The sequence below is a fragment of the Pelmatolapia mariae genome, linkage group LG15 (assembly GCF_036321145.2).
Source record: "Pelmatolapia mariae isolate MD_Pm_ZW linkage group LG15, Pm_UMD_F_2, whole genome shotgun sequence".
NCBI classification, from domain to species: domain Eukaryota; kingdom Metazoa; phylum Chordata; class Actinopteri; order Cichliformes; family Cichlidae; genus Pelmatolapia; species Pelmatolapia mariae.
Genome location: NC_086240.1, coordinates 10,178,113 through 10,198,171, shown reverse-complemented (window position 1 = coordinate 10,198,171; position 20,059 = coordinate 10,178,113). Strand labels below are relative to the sequence as shown.

The window sequence follows — 20,059 nt, the reverse complement described above, 5'->3', positions numbered from 1 at the left end:
TAATTTCAAAAATAACAAAAATAAAGAACAAATAGCTCCAACACTCCGGCCCCTAATTGTGCATACAATCACAATTACTTTAAAGTCCCAAAAGGAGGAGCTATTCCCTTAAACAGGTCCTTAATCTTTGTTGAGGATTTTCTTCACGATGAGGCTTCCAGTAGCAAAATAAGTTTTGTCACTGGCCTTTCCAAAACACTAGTCTTTGTTTGTAGTCTCACAGAACGCACCAAGCCTTTTGCATCCTGGTTTACATTTAAGACTTTCGCCATCATCCACGATCCTCTTGGAGCTGTAGCGTCTGCAATTAAAACAACATCTCCAGGTATAAGACATCTTTTAGTCCTCATCCATTTTTGCCTTTCTTGCATCAGAGGTAGGTATTCAGAAAGCCATCTCTTCCAGAACAACTCTGCCATGTATTGTACCTGTTTCCACCTTTTCCTGACATGCAGATCACTTGGATGAAACAGTCCTGGTGGTAAAACTGGTTTATTTTTCAGCAACAACAAGTGATTGGGTGTTAGTGCTTCAAGATCATTTGAGTCATCCGAAATTTTAGTAATGGGTCTGTCATTCAATATAGCTTCAACCTCACAGAAGACTGTTTGGAGTCCTTCATCATCCAGAACTTGCTCTTTGAGAACTGAGGCTAAAATACTCTTTGTTGAACGAATGAGGCGTTCCCACACACCGCCTTGGTGAGAAGCTGCTGGGATGTTAAAGTTCCATTTCATGCCATCCTGAACAAAAGCCTTTTGAATTTTAGCATGGTCCAGCCCAGTCAAACTTTCTTTCAACTCTCGATTCGCCCCAACAAAATTTGTAGCATTATCAGATCTGATGGTCGACACTGGGCCTCGTCTACAGATGAACCTCCGCACAGCATTTATGCAAGAGTCTGTATCAAGTGTACAGGCAATCTCCAGATGTACTGCACGACTGGTCAAACAAGTAAAAAAGAACTCCATACCTTTTAAGGAGACTTCGTCCTCTTTTAACACTTATAGGTCCAAAATAGTCCACTCCAACATTTGTGAATGGAGCTGTGTCTGGCAGGACTCTCTCTTCAGGGAGATCCGCCATCTTTTGTTCAACAAACTTTCCTCTGTTGCGTCTACACGTGATACAACGAGAGATGATTTTCCTGGCAGCAGAATTTGCATTTAGTATCCAGTATTTTTGTCTTAGTTTTGACAACATGTGTGCTCTTCCTGCATGTCCCAACCTTTGATGGATATGGCGTAAAATCAGTGTTGACACATGCATATCTTTTGTCAAAATTGCAGGATGCTTTACTTCCATGGGCATGGCTGCTTTATTCAATCGGCCACCCACTCTGAGGATTCCTGCATCCAACACTGGATCAAGTTTGTAGAGACAACTTCCCTTAGAGACTCCTTTAAGGCCATTGCTGATTAAAGCCATTTCAGTTGTAAATTTCTGTTGTTGTGCATATTGAATAATAGCTTGTTCTGCATTTACTAAGTCTTCTGGAGTCAGATTTCCTTTTTTCAAAGTGGTCTTAAATCTTTCCATACTTATCTCCACTTCTTTCTGACTTTCCAGATCTTTCCTATTCAAACCTGCAGCAAGCAACTCTTTCCTCTTCTGCGCCAGCAACGCCAAGGCCTCTTTCATCTTTAAAAGCCAGGCTACAGAGATTTTAAGTTTTGCCCAAGACGAGAAGTAGTAGATAAAATGGCTGGTAGGATTTTGTAATTCCTTCACAATGACATTCATTGTCAAGTCCTTTTTGACCTCTGGATCATCTGCAGAAATTACACGGTACTCCATATCCAGTTTAGGCCATTCCTTTTCTGACCTATAGAGAAATTCTGGCCCCTTTATCCATCTTCTACATTTGAGGAAATCTCCAGCTCTCATGCCTCTGGATGCATCATCTGCAGGGTTCTCCTTGGAAGAAACGTATCTCCACTGATTCACATCTGTTGCTTCTCGAATGACGGCAATTCTGTTTGCAACAAAAGTATTAAATCTTCTGGTTTCATTGGAGATGTATTTCAGTATTGTTGTACTATCAGTCCAAAAAACTGATTTTTCCAACCTTACCTGCAGCTCCTTTTGCAGAAGCATATTCACTCGAACTGCAAGAACTGCAGCCGTCAATTCCAACCTGGGAATTGTAGTTTGCTTGAGAGGAGCAACTCTTGCCTTTCCCAGGATAAAAGCAACATGCGTGATGTTATTCTTCTCCAACCTTAAATATGACACTGTTCCATACCCATCTTGACTTGCATCAGAAAAATGATGAAGTTGTGCCTTATCTAGTCTTCCAAAGCAAGTTGGTTTAATGCAACGTTCCACTTTGAACTTTGAAATCAGCTGGAGATCCTCCAGCCAATCACGCCACCGCTGGGAAAGAGAGTGGGGAATAACTTCATCCCACTTCAAATTTTGTCGGCAAAGCTCTTGTAGCAACAATTTAGCTGGCATACTGAAGGGAGACAAGATTCCCAAAGGATCATACAGTGAGCTGACCACAGACAAAATGCCCCTTCTGGTTGTTGGACGGTCCTGCAAGAAGGTTTTGAACTGGAACTTGTCTGTTTCTATGCACCACTGTAACCCCAGTGCTCTCTCAACTGGAAGTTGATTAGTGTCCAAATCCAGATCCTTAATTTCCTTTGCTCTTCTTTCCTCTGGGATTGACATGAGCACTGTGCGACTGTTGCTGATCCATTTTGAAAGCTTAAATCCTCCTTTAGCGCAGATATCTGTCAGCCTCTTCACCATGTGCACTGCCTCCTCTTCTGAAGCAACAGATTTCAAACAATCATCCACATAAAAGTTTCTTTTGACTGTATCAACCACTTCAGCTGGAAACTGTTGTGCATTATCATCTGCAGTTCTCTGTAGAGCATAATTTGCACAGCTTGGCGAAGATACTGCTCCAAACAAATGCACCTTCATCCTGTATTCCTGTGCAGGCCTTGTAGTGTCGCCATGCTGCCACCACAGGAAACGGAGAAAGTTGACGTGTTTTTCTGAGACGTGCACCTGGTGAAACATGGAATCAATGTCCGCCATTAATGCAACAGGCTCTTGTCTAAATCTGATCAGAACTCCAACCAGCGAGTTTGTGAGATCAGGTCCCTGTAAAAGCTGACTGTTCAATGATGCTCCTTTATAAGTTGTTCCACAGTCAAATACAACTCTTAACTGGCCCTTTGTGGGATGATACACTCCATGATGAGGGATGTACCACACCTTTCCATCATCTTTGTGCAGCTCATCTGCAGGCACAAACTCGGCATATCCTTGTTCAAGCATGTTGTTTACACATTCGGTGTATTCATCCTTATAATGAGCATCCTTTTCAAATCTCCGTCTGAGACTCTGGAGACTCTGGAGACGCTGCTCCGCAACACAGAGGTTATTTGGCAAGCTGGGACCTTCTCTCCTGAAAGGCAAATCAATGTGATAATGATTTCCAATAAGCTTTATTGAACTACTAACAATATTCATGAAACACAGATCCTCTCCGGACATTTCAGTCTGCTCCTCTGATGATCTTTCATTAAAATCATGATTGTACTGTTTAATCAACATTTCTTCAAGACGCTCAACAGAAATCCTATTGGCTGTTACAGCAGTGCAATTGGTTTTATTTCCACTGTTACTTCCAGTGCGCAGGGGACCATTTATGACCCAGCCAACCTTTGTTTTTACAGCATAAGGTCCACCATCCACGCTATTTATCACCTTCCATGGCTCTAAAACATTGGAAGCATCAGTGCCTATCAGTAGCTCCACCTCTGAATTAATGTTGTGAAGTTTAACAGGTTTAAGATGAGGCCACTGATCGATGTCACCTTGCTGGGGAATATTGACTGTAGAAACTGGCATGGTCTTTTGAGTCAAAACATCTGGCAACGGCATGAAATCATTTGCTTCCAACCCAGACACTTCCAAACCAGAGAGAACTTGTGCACTGACTATCCTATCTTGACTCATTGTTCTCAAAAGGATATTGGTCTTTTTACCTTTTAGATTCAGTCTTTTTGCCAGAGTTTCTGTACAGAATGTACCTGAGCTTCCAGGATCCAAAAACGCATAGGTTTGCACAATTTTATTGCTCTTTTGGCTCTTAACTTGCACTGGAACTATAGAAAAAACTGCATCAACTTCATGACCGGCCCCAATATGCCCACATGTCTGAGTGGTTGCAGTTGAAAAGTTGACATTAGAGCTTATCATCTGTTGAGTTTGTTCTGAGGATGCACCTGGATCTTTTCGCTCTATATGAAGAACCCCTGGGTGCTTTTGGTGACACACGCTGCAATCCAAACGACTCCTACAGTCTTTGCTTGTGTGACCAACTTTTAAACAACCAAAACAAATTCCCCTTTCCTTGATAAAAGTCAACTTATCCTGATGCGTTTTAGCTTTAAACTGCTTACAATTCTCTAGTAAATGATTGCTGTGTGAACAAAACAAACAACTATGCAGAACAGTGGAACTTGTTCTGCTTCCAGTTGATTGAGTCTTGATTCCTGACACTGTACTGACATTAGTGGCAAAACTACTTCCCTTTTTTCTTTGCTTGGTGGAACTTGAAACTTTAAAGCTGCTTCCAGATGGTGAGTTTTGGATGTTGCCAAACACTGGATCTGATGCTACTTTTACCTGTTTTATTATAAAGGCAACCAGATCAGTGAACACTGCTCTGTAACCATTTTGTTCCTGCAGCTCATAGGCAACAACTCTCCATTTTTCCCTCAATTTGTATGGAAGTTTCATAACAACCATTCTCATGTTTGAGGGCAAATCCAACTCCTTCATATAAACAACTTGCTGTGTTAGATTCGAACATCCTTGAAGAAAAAGAGAGAATGACTGTAGACCTTTCACATCCTCACTTTTAATAGGTGCCCAACTCACAATCCTCTCCATATATGCAGAGGCAATTTTATTTTCGTTCCCAAAATGTTCTTCAAGAAGATCTTTGGCTGTGGAATAGCCCTGTTCAGGAGGTAAATGCTGACAACTATGCACCAAGTCTCTAGGCTGCCCCCTAGTGAACTGCTCTAAAAAATGCAAACAGTCGCTCCAGTTATCAGTTTTAGCTTCCACTCCATTTTCAAAGGCATTCATAAATGATCTGTACTGTAAAGGGTCTCCATCAAACACAGGGATGTTTCTGGCGGGGAGGACAGAAGATAAGTTTTGTTTTACAAGCAAAGTAGTGATGTCATTTTGTTTTTGCATGATATTTACAATCTCCTTCGTGCAATTCTCAGTCAAAGTAGGAGACTGAGGCTGTGTTTGCTGCGTCACTTGAGCTGAATCATCCACCTGATGTTGGTTTTGACTTTGTCTAGGTATGATTACTTGTGATTCAGATGCAGAATTTATACCAGAGTAATCTCTTGATGCTGGAACAAATGTATCGGCACAAGGATTTAAACTAGGCGCTTCTTGTACGTGCCCTCTTTCAAAATAAGAGTTCATTCCATCAGAACGCTCAGAGCTACAAACTGAGTTTATTTTTAAGACACGAAGCTTTGCATTGGTTGCTACCAGCTCTGTTTCCAAGGATAATGTCTCCTTTTCTTTTCTCAGTTTTTCCTCTTGCGCTTCGATAGAATGTTTTTTCTTTAATGCAGCGAGTCGCTCCATGAGCGCTGCCTTGTCAGCCGCAGCTTTAATGCGTGCGGAAGAGGTTGATGAAATTCGACTTTGCTGTGACAATGTTTTTGAAGGTGGCCTTACACTTAAGATATTAGAGACACTGTCTTCAGGATTTATTTCATCCAAACTTTCAACAGCTTGATCATTAAGAGCAGTATTGCTTTGTTCAGTATACGGCTCGCCTGCTTCCTGCAACCAAACCTTTACTTTGTCCATAAAAACAGAGAATGCTGTCACCTTAGACTGAAAATGTGCGGTTTGCCTTGTCACTTCATCTTCTGGCAGTGGCAAACTTAAAAAGGATTCTTGCAAAGCGTTTGCATCTTGATAGCATTTAATAAACTTCCCAAATTCAGAAGACACTTCCTTAACGTTCTCATGTGAGGTCAATAAAGCAGAAATTTTCCCCATGTACTTAGATGCTTGCTTACACATTGAACGCCGCTTTTCTTGGCACGTCTTTATATACAAATCCAAACCCTTTGGCGTAAATTTGATGCTTCTTTTCTCTGCTTGCATCTTAGTGTCATCCTCTTGTTTACTCTTAATATCCGACATTTTTATTGTCCTCTTAGATTATTTCAAACATTATAAAGATGCACAGCACACTGAGAATCCAGAGCATAGAGCACAAACATGACATCTATTTACCGGCTGATTGCAGCGAACAAACATTTCCACAGAGGGCGTTGGCATGTTTCAATTAGCGATCCAATTATGCACCAATTTAGTACATCAAAACTCAGTTCATCAGTCTTTGTAGTGAAATAATGTCTTTAAACTCCAATAGCTTCACCGTTTTCCTTTACGGCTTAAACAATATTATCACTCACCAGCTTTGATGAACGAGTGACATGTTGATCCAGGCCTCAACATCAAATCCGTCTGGATTACTCTGGATCCAATAACTTTTATTCGAGTTCGACGGTGATCCTTGAAATCCTTATATCCAACATATCCATTAATGAAGGATTATTCCTTTGTCCACAGGGCTGGTTTTTTACAGAGACCCAACGAAGATGAAGAGAAAGCTGCTGTAACCTGGAGACCTCAGTCTGAGCCTGAAATACCCACAGATGGAGACACAAACACCTCCACCTGCACCGTCTGCAGCAGGGAGGGAAACATCCTGCTGAAGAAACAAGTGCTGCTCACTGTCAGGGCTCAGTGCTGTAGATGCAGGTCAGAGGTCAGAGGTCATGGTGGGACCAGTTTACTCCATTGAATCCATTCAGCCTGTGGCTGATAATGTTTCTAATAATGACAAACTGGAAACACAACTTTACGATTGTTTCTTTAACGTATCGATGTGGACGTGGCCTCCGTCCTCTGCTCTGATCGGCTTCAGCTTTCTCTACACCTCTGAAACCAGCTGCTGTCTGTACACCTCACGCTGTGTTTCTGTTCTCTCAGAGTGTCAGGTGGAGGTGGAGGTGGAGGCTGTCTGGCTGCCTGAGGACACTCAGGTGGAGTGGTGGCACCGTCCTGAGAAGCCTGACAAACAGGAGCAGCATCACAGAGTGAAAGAAAGACGAGCGTGTGAAAAGCGGACAGTTCAGCCTGACCCTTAAACGCCCCACAGAGAGACAGATACAGCTGTGTGGCCTGGAGCCAGGGAAACATCATGGATGGAGAATCGTGCTGCTCACAGTTACAGCTGTTTGTTCACTTTCACTTGGTTCTCTTTCACTTATTATTTTATTGTGTTTCTGTGTGAAGCTGTCGTGTCTCCTCTGCAGGGACGGTTCAGGTCCAGGATCAAACATCAGGAACAGAAGCAGCTCCATTGATCCGACTCCTCTGATGGCTGATCAATCAGTTTGATCTGTTTGATTATTGATCAGTGATGTCAGAGTGGAGTCAGTGTGATGATGTTGTTGTGTTTTTGAGAGTTTTAGTGTCCATGAAGGTCTCTGCTGCCGTAGATCCTCTGAACTGTGACAGAGGTCTCACTCTGGAGGAAACTCTCAGCACTTTCCAGCAGCTCCTCCATCATGGAGGACGTTCCCTCACTGTAACAGGTGGAGGAGAGGAAGCACAGGTGCATCCTCTGAGGAAGAGGAGCGTTCCCACAAACCACATGATCACATGACCAGAGGGGCGTGGCCTTCAGTGGTAGTAATAAGTCCACATGTGACACTTTGAAGGCTCCAACAAAGCAGACCTGTGATCACTTTAACTCAGTATGATGGATTGTTTGGATTTGTCTTTGTTTCTCTGGCTTTTCTTGTGTGTCTGTGTGTCTTTGTATGTTGGATAGAGTCATGTGACCTGCCCAGGGACGACACATGAGCAGCTCAAATCTGGCAGGTTTCCATCTTCTGTTTTTATCCTGATGTCCATGAACATGAACTCTGTCCCTGTCAGATAAATCCAGATAAAACCAGCCGGTTACATTAAATCTGATCCAGTGTTGTTCTTCTTCTGTGGTGTTTGTGATGGAGCAGCTGCTCCTGATGTGTGTGAAGATGAAACCTGGGCTCCTGCAGCTTTCTTTGCTACAGAAAGTTACATTTAAGATGTTTATGTCACATACAATGAAGTTTAGGACTCATTTAAACCAGCATGAACTAACAGTTGTATCAGGAAAGGGAAATAAATGAGATGTAAACACCAAGAAATAAGTGAAATGATGATGAACCAGTAACACCATTATAAATGTGCTGATGACACCACCATCATAGGACTGATGGACAACAATGATGATTCAGCTACAGAGAGGAGGTTCAGCATCTGAAGCAATGGTGTGACGACAACAACCTGCATCTGAACACAGCCAAGACCAAGGACATGACAATCGACTTCAGCAGAACAAAGCCATCTGATCACTCCACCCTCTACATTGATGGAGGAGGTAGAAAGGGTGGAGAGCTTCAAGTTCCTCGGAGTCCACATCTCAGCCGACCTTACCTGGTCCACAAACATCTCCCACCAGGTAGGGAAAGCACAACAAAGGCTGCACTTCCTCAGGAAGCAATGTCAAGCCCCAAAGCCTGCTAATTAACTTCTACTGCTCCACCATCGAGAGCCTTCTGACCTCCTGCTGCACCCTCTGCTTCAACTGCTGCACTGTGGAGGACAAGAGGAAACTGCAGCGCGTGGTGAGGGCAGCAGAGCGGCCAATCGGCACTTAACTAACCCCCTCAGAGACATCTATACTGGCAGCCTTCAGCAGGAAGCATCATCATCAAGGACCCCTCCACCCTGGACACTCACTTTCCCACCTTCCCTCTGGTAAACTCTACAGGTCCAACAAAGACAAACAGACTCAGTAGAAGTTTCTACCTCCACCCTGATTGAAGGTTAACTGTGCTGTTAACACTCATGGACACTTGCACTAGATTTATTTCTAACCAGTATTCATTACAGTAGAATTCCTGCCTCTATTTATAGAACTGTATTCTTTTACAGCAGCAACCAGCATTCCTACCGCTTACTCAATGTGCAATCCCACCAATCACAGAGCACCTTATACTGACCTGATCCTCCTCTTTACACTGTACCTGCAGATATATCTATAGATTTGTTTCTGTATAGAACTTGTGCAGATCCTTTTGTTTACTTCATTTATTGTGCATTACACACATTCCCTGTGTAGGTACCTCTGAAACTTGTTCTTATCTTTATTTATCTTCTTCTATTATCCTGAGAATCTGAATGTAAACAGATACAAGCTGCCAGTGGAGAGAAACTCCTCATTGTTCTGGTAACAGTGACAATAAAGATCTTCTATCTTATCCTGATAGAATTTCTATGAATTTGTGTCAAACTGTGGACTCACGGGACGAGTCTTCAGATGACGTCTCTGCTCATCGCAAGAACTCGAGCAACTAACCATAAACGTTCATCCTCTCTGTGTCTGACTTTTAGCTTCAAAATCACTTCATTTCATTTTCTTCTTTTCTTCTTAACATAGAAAATTCCATTCTGAACATTTGGCTGCATATGAATATACTTCACTTTATGAAGCATCAACCCATGCAGTTCATCTTCAGTTAGATTCACCATCAGCTCATTTTCACATCAACATCCACATAATGTCTTTTTGATTCAAACACACAGGAAAACTTTCTTCCCAGAAACAAATATATTCAGTATAATTGATTTGATTTCCATGTTAATGTTAGATTAGTGGCTCCTCCATCCTTTCCACACAGACTCTCAGTGTGGGGCCTACAGAGTTATTATCATAGTTTCTCATTCGTTGCTTTGGTTAAACTTCTACCTGATTGTATTCTAAACAGTTTCAGTCAGTTAAGCAGGATTAACTATCAGCACAATCACATATGAATTATGACTCTATTGTTAACTCTTAATGTCTTTTATCAGGATGGAGTTCTGGCACATTTCTTATCTTCCAACATTCCTGCAGCCACACACACACTAATCTCTCAAAGCTGAGTCTACACACACAACATCTACACATTTAAATCATGTCAATCATTCAACATATTCATTAAACTTCTGATTCAGAATGAAGATGATTTACTAACAGCACTTCATATCATTGTAAACACAACAGCCTAAATGTTAAAACCTTTTTATTTCTCTCAGAGCCAATAAGAGGTGAGGGGGGGACTTCTGTCTCTCTCTGTCCCACCTCTCTCAACAAGGCTCATTAAATTCATCCCACTTTCATCATTCATTAAAAACAGATTTATGCTGACTATGTGATGTAATGCAAGAACAGTAGAGGTGAATGGATGGATAATACAATAATAAAATGTCATATAATAACTGCAGCTGTCAGCAGAGCAGCTGAACTAGAACAGCAGTCGTACATTTATTTACAAACCCCACGTGTACAGGGCAGGATGTGCAATGGTCCAGGGGAAAAGGGACAAAGTCCAACACTCGCTCCGCTCACTCGCTCCTCTCGTATTTGTTTTCAGCACACTCACTCTCACTCCACTCCACGCCACCAGGGAAACAGATCGGGGTCACGGACGAGTGCGAGAACCTGAGCACAAGAGACCTGCGGTGAGCATAAACAGAGTAATCACACGACAAACGGGGTTTATCGGGGCTGTACTGACAAGAGTAAGTCCACCACCCAGCGAAGAAGCCTTCTGAGCCTCAGCTTAAAGAGCCCAGGAGTCCAGGTCATCAGGTAGATTCACGGCAGGTGCGTGGGCCAAGGGCGGAGCCCAGCTGAGCTCCGCCCAGGCAGACAGGTGAGAGACAGGAGAGAGAGACATATAACCATAGTATGCTAATAGCAAATTCTTTTGTCAGGTTTAAAGTGAGATCCTGCAGCAGCTTCATCTGCTGGTAATGACAGATGTTTCTAGTATATCAGGCTTGGCCAACATTACAGGGACTTACTTGCAGAGACCCACGAGCTCCAAACTTGCTGCTTTATGATTGGTGCAGATGCTCTAAGCTACTATTAACCAATAAGAACCACGGGGTCAGGGGTCACTACAAGAACTTATCAGCCACCAACTTGTATATATAACTTTACTCACACTTGTAAAACTCTGTAAGTAGAATTCAATGGGGCAGAGTGACCTGAGCACAGGCCCACTCTGTGACACTCAGAGCTTTGTGGATATCATCTGCAGGTGCACGTACTGGGAGTACTGGACACAGTGCATGTACAGCCAGCTTGCAGCCACTTTGCCACCACTTTAGGACAATGTTTACAGTAGACTGAGCCACACTGACTGTGAGCAGTCATTGTGCTGCTGCATGGCTGATGGCACTGCAGCTGTCAGGGACAACAAGAACCACTCAGCTACCTCAGCCAAGCCAAGACTGTGCTGATGTTGTGACCTGAGACCAAGACACTAACCCAGGATGGTGATATGATGGTGTGAGAGTGGCTGGATGAGCCCATCCACCTTAAATATGGATCATATAAATATCTGTAATGCAACACATGTTTTATGCAACATGAACATATTTCCAGCTGTTTCATGTTGTGTTTCCAAGATTTCAGTTTCCTGTAACTTTCATTTGTATTTCCTTCAGTCTGTTAATCTTGGAGCTGTGTGCAGCTTCTTATTACCAGGTGAGAATATGTAACAGTCTGTAGATGTGATGACACTATGGAGCGGATCTCCTGTCTAGTTCTGCACAGAAAGCTGATGTCACTGCAGCTGCTAATATGTGCTGCAGCCAAGCCTACATGAGAGGGCTGTGCTGTGGAACAGGGTGGTGCAGGTGGTGTTATCTACATTTGAACATTAGACAACAGTCACATGAAGACACTTGTTAGCTAAAGACCTACAATAAGAGAAAGAGAGCAGCAGCACTAGTGCAGCAACAGCAGCTCATGTTATAAAATCACTGATCAATGATTTGACTGTAACTGCTCCAACTGTCTGTGTCAGTGATGCTGTTGGAGATGTTTCAGTAACACTGAGACTGAAATGGTTTAACACTGGTTTCATGTTCAGATAGATTTGACCTACTGTTAAACATATGATATATATTATATGATATATATATATATATCTGATATATGTATAACACATAATCATGCTGTTACACACATTCATATTTGACTGTTACTGTATCATATTCAGTCCTCGTCTTACACTCAGGTGTTCATCGCAGACACACACGTGTCTGTAGTTGTTGTTGTCAGTGTGTGTGTGTGTGTGTGTGTGTGTGTGTGTGTGTGTGTCTTTTACTGCTACCTTTCATTACATAATTACCAACAAGGATAAACTGTTAATTACCACCAAAGAACAGCTCACTTCCAGATGTTTGCTGCCAAAAGATTTTGTCAAATGTTTATTATCAACTTATTTTTTATTTTTAACCTAAATATCAGCTGCTTTAAAGTAGCCTGGTTGTCTAGCAGTACTAGCTTCTGTCACTAGATGGCAGTGTAGGCTTTGGTGTGTGTTTGATCACTTTGTGTTTCTGGTGTGATCACAGCTGAGACGTGTTTGGTTCTGTGGGCCTTTCAGTTTCATCTAAAACCTCCTGAAAGTCTGAATAATCGTCTCCTTCGCTGAGATCAGACAAAAGCACTAACTAACAATAACGACTAGTAAGTGCCTCAGTTAGCAGAAATTACAGTCAGAGATAAGTATTTATGAAACCTCAGAGAAATCAAACTTCATAACATTTATAGAAGCAGAATTATCCTGTATGTTAATCGTCTGAAACATTATCATTATCTAAATACTTCATGAATCATTTTCTAAGTAATAAACCTATAATTTACAACCATAGCAGCTCCTAAATAACTGCTCTGTCTGTGATGTAATACTTTAGACATATAAACTGCTGTCACTGATTATGTTCTGAACTTATTGATCCAGATCTTTTAAATCTGTCTTCATGTAACCGGCGTGTTCCTACGTTGTGTCTGACAATGAAAGGTCAAAGAAACAAAGAGCTCCAAGTCATTAACTTGCTCGCTCCAGCTGCTACAACCAAATGCAAACAGCAGGGAAGAGGGTTAGCTCCACCCACCACAACTTCCAAGCTAGCAAGAATGATCTATTCATGCTAGCATAGCCTGTAACACATCTGTGGCTCACACGTACTACACATTTACAGCATCTAGCAAACACACAATGATGACAATGATTGAACTAAAAACACAATCAGAAACATCAGGGTGGCTAAATATACATTATATGTGTGTTGTACAGTGTTGGGAAAGAAATGACACCGACCTCTCGGAAGAGTCCATGTGTCAGTATTCAGACACCTGGCTTGGGTTTCTGCAGCTAATGTGTCACCTGTGAGGAGACAAACCCACAGCATGCAGGTCATTTCTACATCTGTTGCTGTGTCCTCAGTTTCCCAGCATGCCTTGGCTGTGCTCATGGAAGTGAATGAGGGGGAAAGATCTGTCCTGCTGCCCTGTCAGTACTCGGATTTCATACCTGGTGATCTCAGAGGACAAAAGCAGCGTTACAGCGGCGCACATCGATGAGAGCTGATGCTCTCAACACTTCAGACCTCCGCCTGTCTCTGAGAAAACCAACAATGGCTGTCAGCAGCAACTACACCTGCTCCACCAGTGCTGGGAGAGAAGAGCTGAGACTGACAGCTCTTTGTACAGGTCAGTACTGTAGAGGTCAGAGGTCAGCTCGCAGACAAACCATTTAAAAACATGTTTGAGCTAAAATCCATGGAAGTCACAGAGGAAAGAAGAGACGCTGCAGAGAGGATCCGGAATATTTGATGTTTTCTGATGACAGTTAAAGTTTCCAGCTATCAAAAAGTGTAACAGCGCAGCCTTCATGTCCTTTCAGTTCTCCATCATTAATGATGACTGTCCGTTATAAATCATGTTGGCTAGTTTTCTAACTCAGTCCATGACTCCAAAGCAAACTTCTGTCCCACACTTTCTGTGCTGAGTCTTCAGGGATTCTTTTCACTTGGTGCTGAACTAACTTTAATGAATTGGGCTCCAAAGAAACCCCAGCCCTCCCTAAACAAGGCTAACAAGCAATGCAACAACTCTTTGGGCTCTCTGTAGTGTAGCTATTAATCACAATCAGCTTTACTGACCACAGATATGCACACATGACACCTTCATGATGACACTTACTATATGCACAGCATATGCATGAGGACTGACTATAAATATCTACAGAGCCACTTCCTCTATCTGCTGGTGGTACATACCTGTCCTTCCATCATGGCTGCTCTCCTTGCTCCTCCTCTTTCTCTGCTTTCTGCTGTCTGAGGTTTTCACTAAGTCCACGGTCAGTTGTGGCTGATGTCTGTGGTCTCGTCCTGAACAGTGGTTCTGCTGACACTCACTGGTCCTCTGACTCGTTCCTTCCTCGTGTCAGTGCTTTCAGTCTTCTCCTTTGGCGAGCTCATTATCCCAGCTGGGTATCTGATCAGGGCGGCATTAGTGACCATCACCTCCTCTGTCTCCACCCGCCTGCAGACCTTCACCTCCTCATTCATCCACAGTCTGCCTCCCTCTGCTCCATCAGCTGACGTCCTCTGTACAACTACCCGCTGTGTGCACATCTTTGATTTCTTCTTCTTTTTATCTGCAAAGCTCAAACTTCACTATAATACAAAGACATTTCAGAAATGCTGCACTGAGTGAAAGATAACAGCAGTGACCTAAATGAGTCTCCAGCGTATTCAAATAGATTTTCTGTGAAGCATTAAAATCAACCTTTTGTTTCTCATCCTTTCAGTTTTGTGCTCGTGCTGTTAGTCTGAGAAGCTCCTTGTTTGAAGTCAGCTCAGGATCATAAAGACTTCAAGTCTGTTTGATGCCTGAGTAACTTCCATACGGAGAAACATCTGGATCAAATCCACACTGAATGTTTCTGTGACACATTTAAAAGAAGTCTGTTGTTCACAGTCGTGCTTGTACAGAGTGCTGACAGCTGACAGGACCTAACAGAAATAATGTGTCTGTGCTGAATGAGACACTAACATAACACATGATGATGAGTCTGTGATGGGAACACTGGTTCTTTCAGTCACTGGTGTCCTCACTCCAGTCCATGTCAGCTGGAACTAATGATTTGGATCTTAATTGTGTCAATGTTGTTGGATCCGGTGCTCTCCTCCTGTTACAGGATGTGATGTGTCAGATGGGCGTGTGCCCGTGGGGATCTGTGATGTTCAAGGTCAGGACGTGTTTCAGCCTCTGCTGGCGTTGATGTCACAGAAGAGTTCAATCCTTCCTGTTTCATCGTCCTCGTCTTCTGACAGCGAGCAGAGACGTGTCTGTGACAGCGTTTGGTCGTGTCGACGTCTCGTTACGACGCGAGCGTTTCATTTGATGAACAGTCCTGATGGATTGTGATTGGTGAAACTGGAGACTTGCTCCGCCTCCCACCTCGTCCATCATCTTCCTGTATGTTGTCCCAGTGTGTGTTTGCTTTGATGTGGATGTCACAGAGTCCTTCACTGATGCAGACGCCTCCTGTCTGTGTGGCTGCTGCTGCTCTGTCTCTAGTTTCTCTGCTTCAGCTTTTCTCAGTCTGGAGGAAATGGCTCTAATGCCCCCCTCATGCCTACTTTAGGCCCCTCCCACAGGGTAGACAGCCAGACTGTGACATCATCATGTGACACACAGTTAAATCTTTCTGTACTTCCTGTTTAGTGACCTCATCATTTAGCACAGCCTCATTAAATCTGCAGTATTTAGATAGTTTACTGGGTCCTGTCCTCACCATCAAACATACTGGTTTGTGTCCTCACACAGTGATGGTTCTGTACTACAGTCACTGGTCCTGGTTCTTTACCAGGTGGTGTTGAAGAGCTCTCGTGGACCCGGGACATGAAGGTGATGTAAGTGTCCCAGAGATCTGAACCCAGTTCTGCTGGGTCCACGGTCGGTCTGAGAGCACAGCTGAAGTTAAATATACAGGATATAAAGTTTAAGATGTGTTTGTTTCAGCTCCTGTGGGAACATCTTGTTCCCTCGTTGGCCTCTGGGACGATCTTCCCACATGTTCTTCACATCCAGCTGTTGGCTCGGTGTCTCGGTGCAGCAGATATCTGATCGTGCTCTTTGTCGCTGACGCCTTGGTTCTGCTCGCGCCCTCTCGGGTTTCTGTCCTCAGCTTTTCTAGTTTCTGGATTCTGTGTGTGGAGTGTCGTCCTCTTCCTGTAGAGCGCAGCGTCACACTGATTTTACACACATGTTGATGGTCAGTGGACGAGTGAAGCTCCTCTTTGTGTCGGTGCAAAGATGTTTAAGTCACTGATTCCTGAGACATGTTAATATAAAGGAGCAGCTTCAGCAGCACGTCTCAGTGTTTCTACAGGACAGGACGGCCTCTCCCAGTCACCACGGGGGGAGAGGCGGGCTTCCCCTGGACAGCTCTTCAGTCTGTCGCAGGGCGCTGTAAGACTTATTTCATATATTTAAAGTTACAGAAACTGATGCCCTGCTTCATATTTTCCAAAGCTGTCCAATGGGCTGAAGTCTTTGGCCGATTCTGGTCCCCGGGCCTTATGTTTGACAGCTCTGCTCTAGAGGAGGCTGACACTTTAAAAACATTTAGTGTTGCAGAGTTTTCATTGGACCTATAGGATCACGTCCTGTAATGTAGCCGAGTTAAGGCAGCAGCACAGTTACACTAACAACAGTGTGAAACTACAGGCTCAACAAACACAGTCACACAGCAGCTTCACACACACTCAGTATCTGCAGCTGAAGGCAGCGTATCAGGGCTGCAGCTGGACTGTGGTTGGCTCCAGAGAAGAAGAGACAAACACATCTTCTCTTCCTCCTGAATAAATCTCAGACGCAGCAGGAAGCAGCTGCTCGACCTTCTGCACAGTTACACGACTGCTCAGGGTCACGATGTCAGCAGAGAGCAGGAAGCAGGTGTGTGCTGGACTCCTCACATATCACACGTGAGGGTCCGTAATAATAAAATCACAGGGATCCAGGTGTGTTACAGTTTAAACAGGTGAAGGTAAAATCAGCTCCAGATGTTTGGATCTCATTCAGTCTCAGTCAGTTTCTCTTCTACTCGCAGTTTTACGCTAGTTTGTCTCCTTCTGAGAGTTCAGCTCCGCCCACAGCAGTGACAGTGATGTTAAAGCTGATCACACATCACACAGGGATTTATTATGTTGGACATTTGAGACAAAGCTGGTGTGTGTGAAGTATTAATGATGTACCCTTAGGCCCCCTCCTCGATTCAGAGATGGTCTTTCCCTCTTCACGTAAATGGCCTCCTTGACTCCGCGCTCAAACCAGCGTTCCTCCCTGTCCAGGATGTGTACATCCTCATCATTGAAAGAGTGTCCACTGGCCTGTAGGTGTAAATAAACTGCAGAGTCCTGGCCTGATGAGGTTGCTCTTCTGTGTTGTGCCATCCTCTCAGCCAGAGGTTGTTTGGTTTCCCCGATGTATAAATCCTGGCAATCCTCCTGCACTTAACAGCGTACACTATGTTACTCTGTTTGTGTCGGGGGACCCGATCCTTGGGGTGGACCAGTTTTTGGCGCAGCGTATTTTGGGGTTTAAAAGCCACAGAGATGCGGTGTTTAGAAAAAATGCGTCTCAACTGTTCCGATACTCCTGACACATATGGGATCACTACAGGTTTTCGCCTGGGCGGTGGTTGTCCTTCTCTCCTGGATCGGCTGGAGCTTTCTTTAGGTGCCTTCCCCGCTTTGACAAAAGTCCAGCTGGGATAACCACATTTACTCAGGGCCTTCTTGATGTGATGTTCTTCTGCCTCCCTGGCTGCTGTGTCAGTGGGGATGGTGTTCGCTCTGTGTTGTAGCGTCCTGGACCTAAGGGTACATCTTTCGCCATCTTACAACGCTGTGATTGCAGCCATTCCCCAACTCTCTGTGAATGGTACTCATGGCCATTGATCAGTGTTCTTTGATCAGTGGGTTTTGGTCAGTGATTGTTGATCAATGGTCATGGGAATTTGCATAATTATGATTAAGGAACTGACCTCCCAGCCCATTGTTCCTTCAGTGGGCTGGTTTCAGTCATTATGCAAATGTACTGTTTATAAGGTTTGGGGAAACCTGCAGTCAGCTGAGACTGAAGAAGTCACTTGGATGAGTGACGAAACGTTTCTCCCACAAAACGCTACGTCCAGATGAACAGATTCAACTTTTGGAGATTTACTTTCCTGGATGATTGAGAATGCATCAAGATCACTTCTAAATGTTAATGTTTGGTTTATTTCAGTGTTTTATTTGTTCCTGAGTAAACCGGTTTGGCTGTGATTAAAGTTAAGCTTCATAACATGTTACTCACAGTTAAATTAAGAGGGGACGGCAGTAAAAACTCCGGACCTGTGACATCATCACATACGCAGGTGTTCCAATTGTACAAATTGCGAGTCCGTGCTCGCGTTCTCGGCCAGTACGTACTCACCGAGAACGCGAGTACGTACTCGCGTACTTGAGAATTGAGAAACGGCCACAGCATGTTAACGTTAAGCTCATCTTTGATTTGTGTTCATAAACACTCAGAGAAACATCACGTGTGACCTCATCAGGATCTGTGTTGGTGTGTGGGGCTGTACCTCAGCTTCAGATTATGGTGATTATGAGACAGTGTTTCAGCTCATTTTACACAGTAACATGAAAGTAATGTTATGAGGAGTAATGAAGTAACGTACTCCATTACTTTTAATTAAAGTGTTTGTTTAACATGCAGTTAATGTGCACAAATGTCTTTGATATGCTGCTCGGTGATGGTGGTGACTGTCAGAGCAGAGCTACTGAGAATCAATAAGTAATATCAATGATGGAATCAGAATCACTAAATCCTTATCATCCCTGTCAGTATCACACATGTGCTATATGATGTGATAAATGTAGAGGTGCTGGCTGTTCTCTCACTCTGCTGTTTAGCTGTAAAGGACGCCTCCCTGCCTTTGTCTCATTCATGACCTTTAATAGTCTCTTCTAACATGCAGAGATCTGTATGATCTGTTTCATAGAGTCTAACCAGCCTGTACAGGTAACAACAACAGTCACTGCATCACTGACACACAAACTTCATCTCTGTCAATAACAACATTCATACATGGAATAAAAACACATCAGTGGATCATTGCTGGAGCTGATGTTTGTGGTCCTGGTGAAAAGACTCTCAGTTTCCTCCTTGAAATAACAGGATCAATGGTGGGTCAGTGACATGATTTCTTTCTCTCTCAGATTTAAATATCTGGGACTCTCCACTGTTTGGTTGTAGAGCTGAAGAAGCTTCTCAGATGAAACGTCTTCAAGAAACTTAAAGAAGTCTCTATTTTCTCTCCAAGCTCCTTAGATCACATGACCTGGATGACTGAGAACCTACAGACATGTTGACCTGGTTTCTAGGTTACATGACAGGTCAGAGGTCAGTGACTGTAACTCAGTTACTCCTGTTAATATGAACTCACTGAGTGTTTGTGGTTTACCTCTCAGACTGAGAGTGTGAGTAATGTGGATGTCTAAGTTGTGGAATAAAATTGAGGCACAGGTGGCCAGAAGGGGACAGAGGGGGGGATAGCCTCCCCTGCACCCTGGTGACATATCCGCACCCCAAGGCCCTACCTGTGTGGGTGGGTGTGGTGGAGCGGGAAGAATTGTGCCTCAATTTTATTCCATTCACTGTTTGAACAGGCAGATCCATCAGACCAGGACAACCTGATCCAAACACAGCTTTGACCCAACAGCAGTGAACACAAAGTACCAACATGAGTGTGTTTGTGCAGGTGGATGCAACACAACAGCAGAGTGTGTTTCTCTGTTTTATTACTGACATGTTTATGGTTTTCTAACCAGCGTGACTGACAACTTTACCGTCCTTGTACTGATTACAATGACATTCTTTTCTATTAGGCTTTTCGATTGTGACGTAGTCTGCAGAGACTGAAGAGTGGTGACTCCACTTTACTGGAGGGTGGTGTTTCTCCACTGAAGTCCGGGTGTATGAGATGCACTCTGAGGCAGCTGTTCTCCGTCAGCCTGTCTTTACATTTTC

General features: G+C 43.6%; 2 protein-coding genes across 2 annotated transcripts in view; both read right to left on the bottom strand.

Moving 5' to 3' along the window:
* LOC135933816 (protein NLRC3-like) overlaps positions 1-20,059 on the bottom strand; it is a 225,038-nt gene that overhangs the window by 35,052 nt on the left and 169,927 nt on the right. The gene's annotated exons all lie outside the window — the stretch shown is intronic.
* The window catches only part of LOC134643111 (vascular endothelial growth factor receptor 1-like), a 66,862-nt gene continuing 66,626 nt past the window's right edge, over positions 19,824-20,059 (bottom strand). Inside the window, exon 12 of the mRNA XM_063495344.2 lies at positions 19,824-20,059. Within this exon, the coding sequence (XP_063351414.2) occupies positions 20,050-20,059 (10 nt within the window). The 3' untranslated portion in view covers positions 19,824-20,049.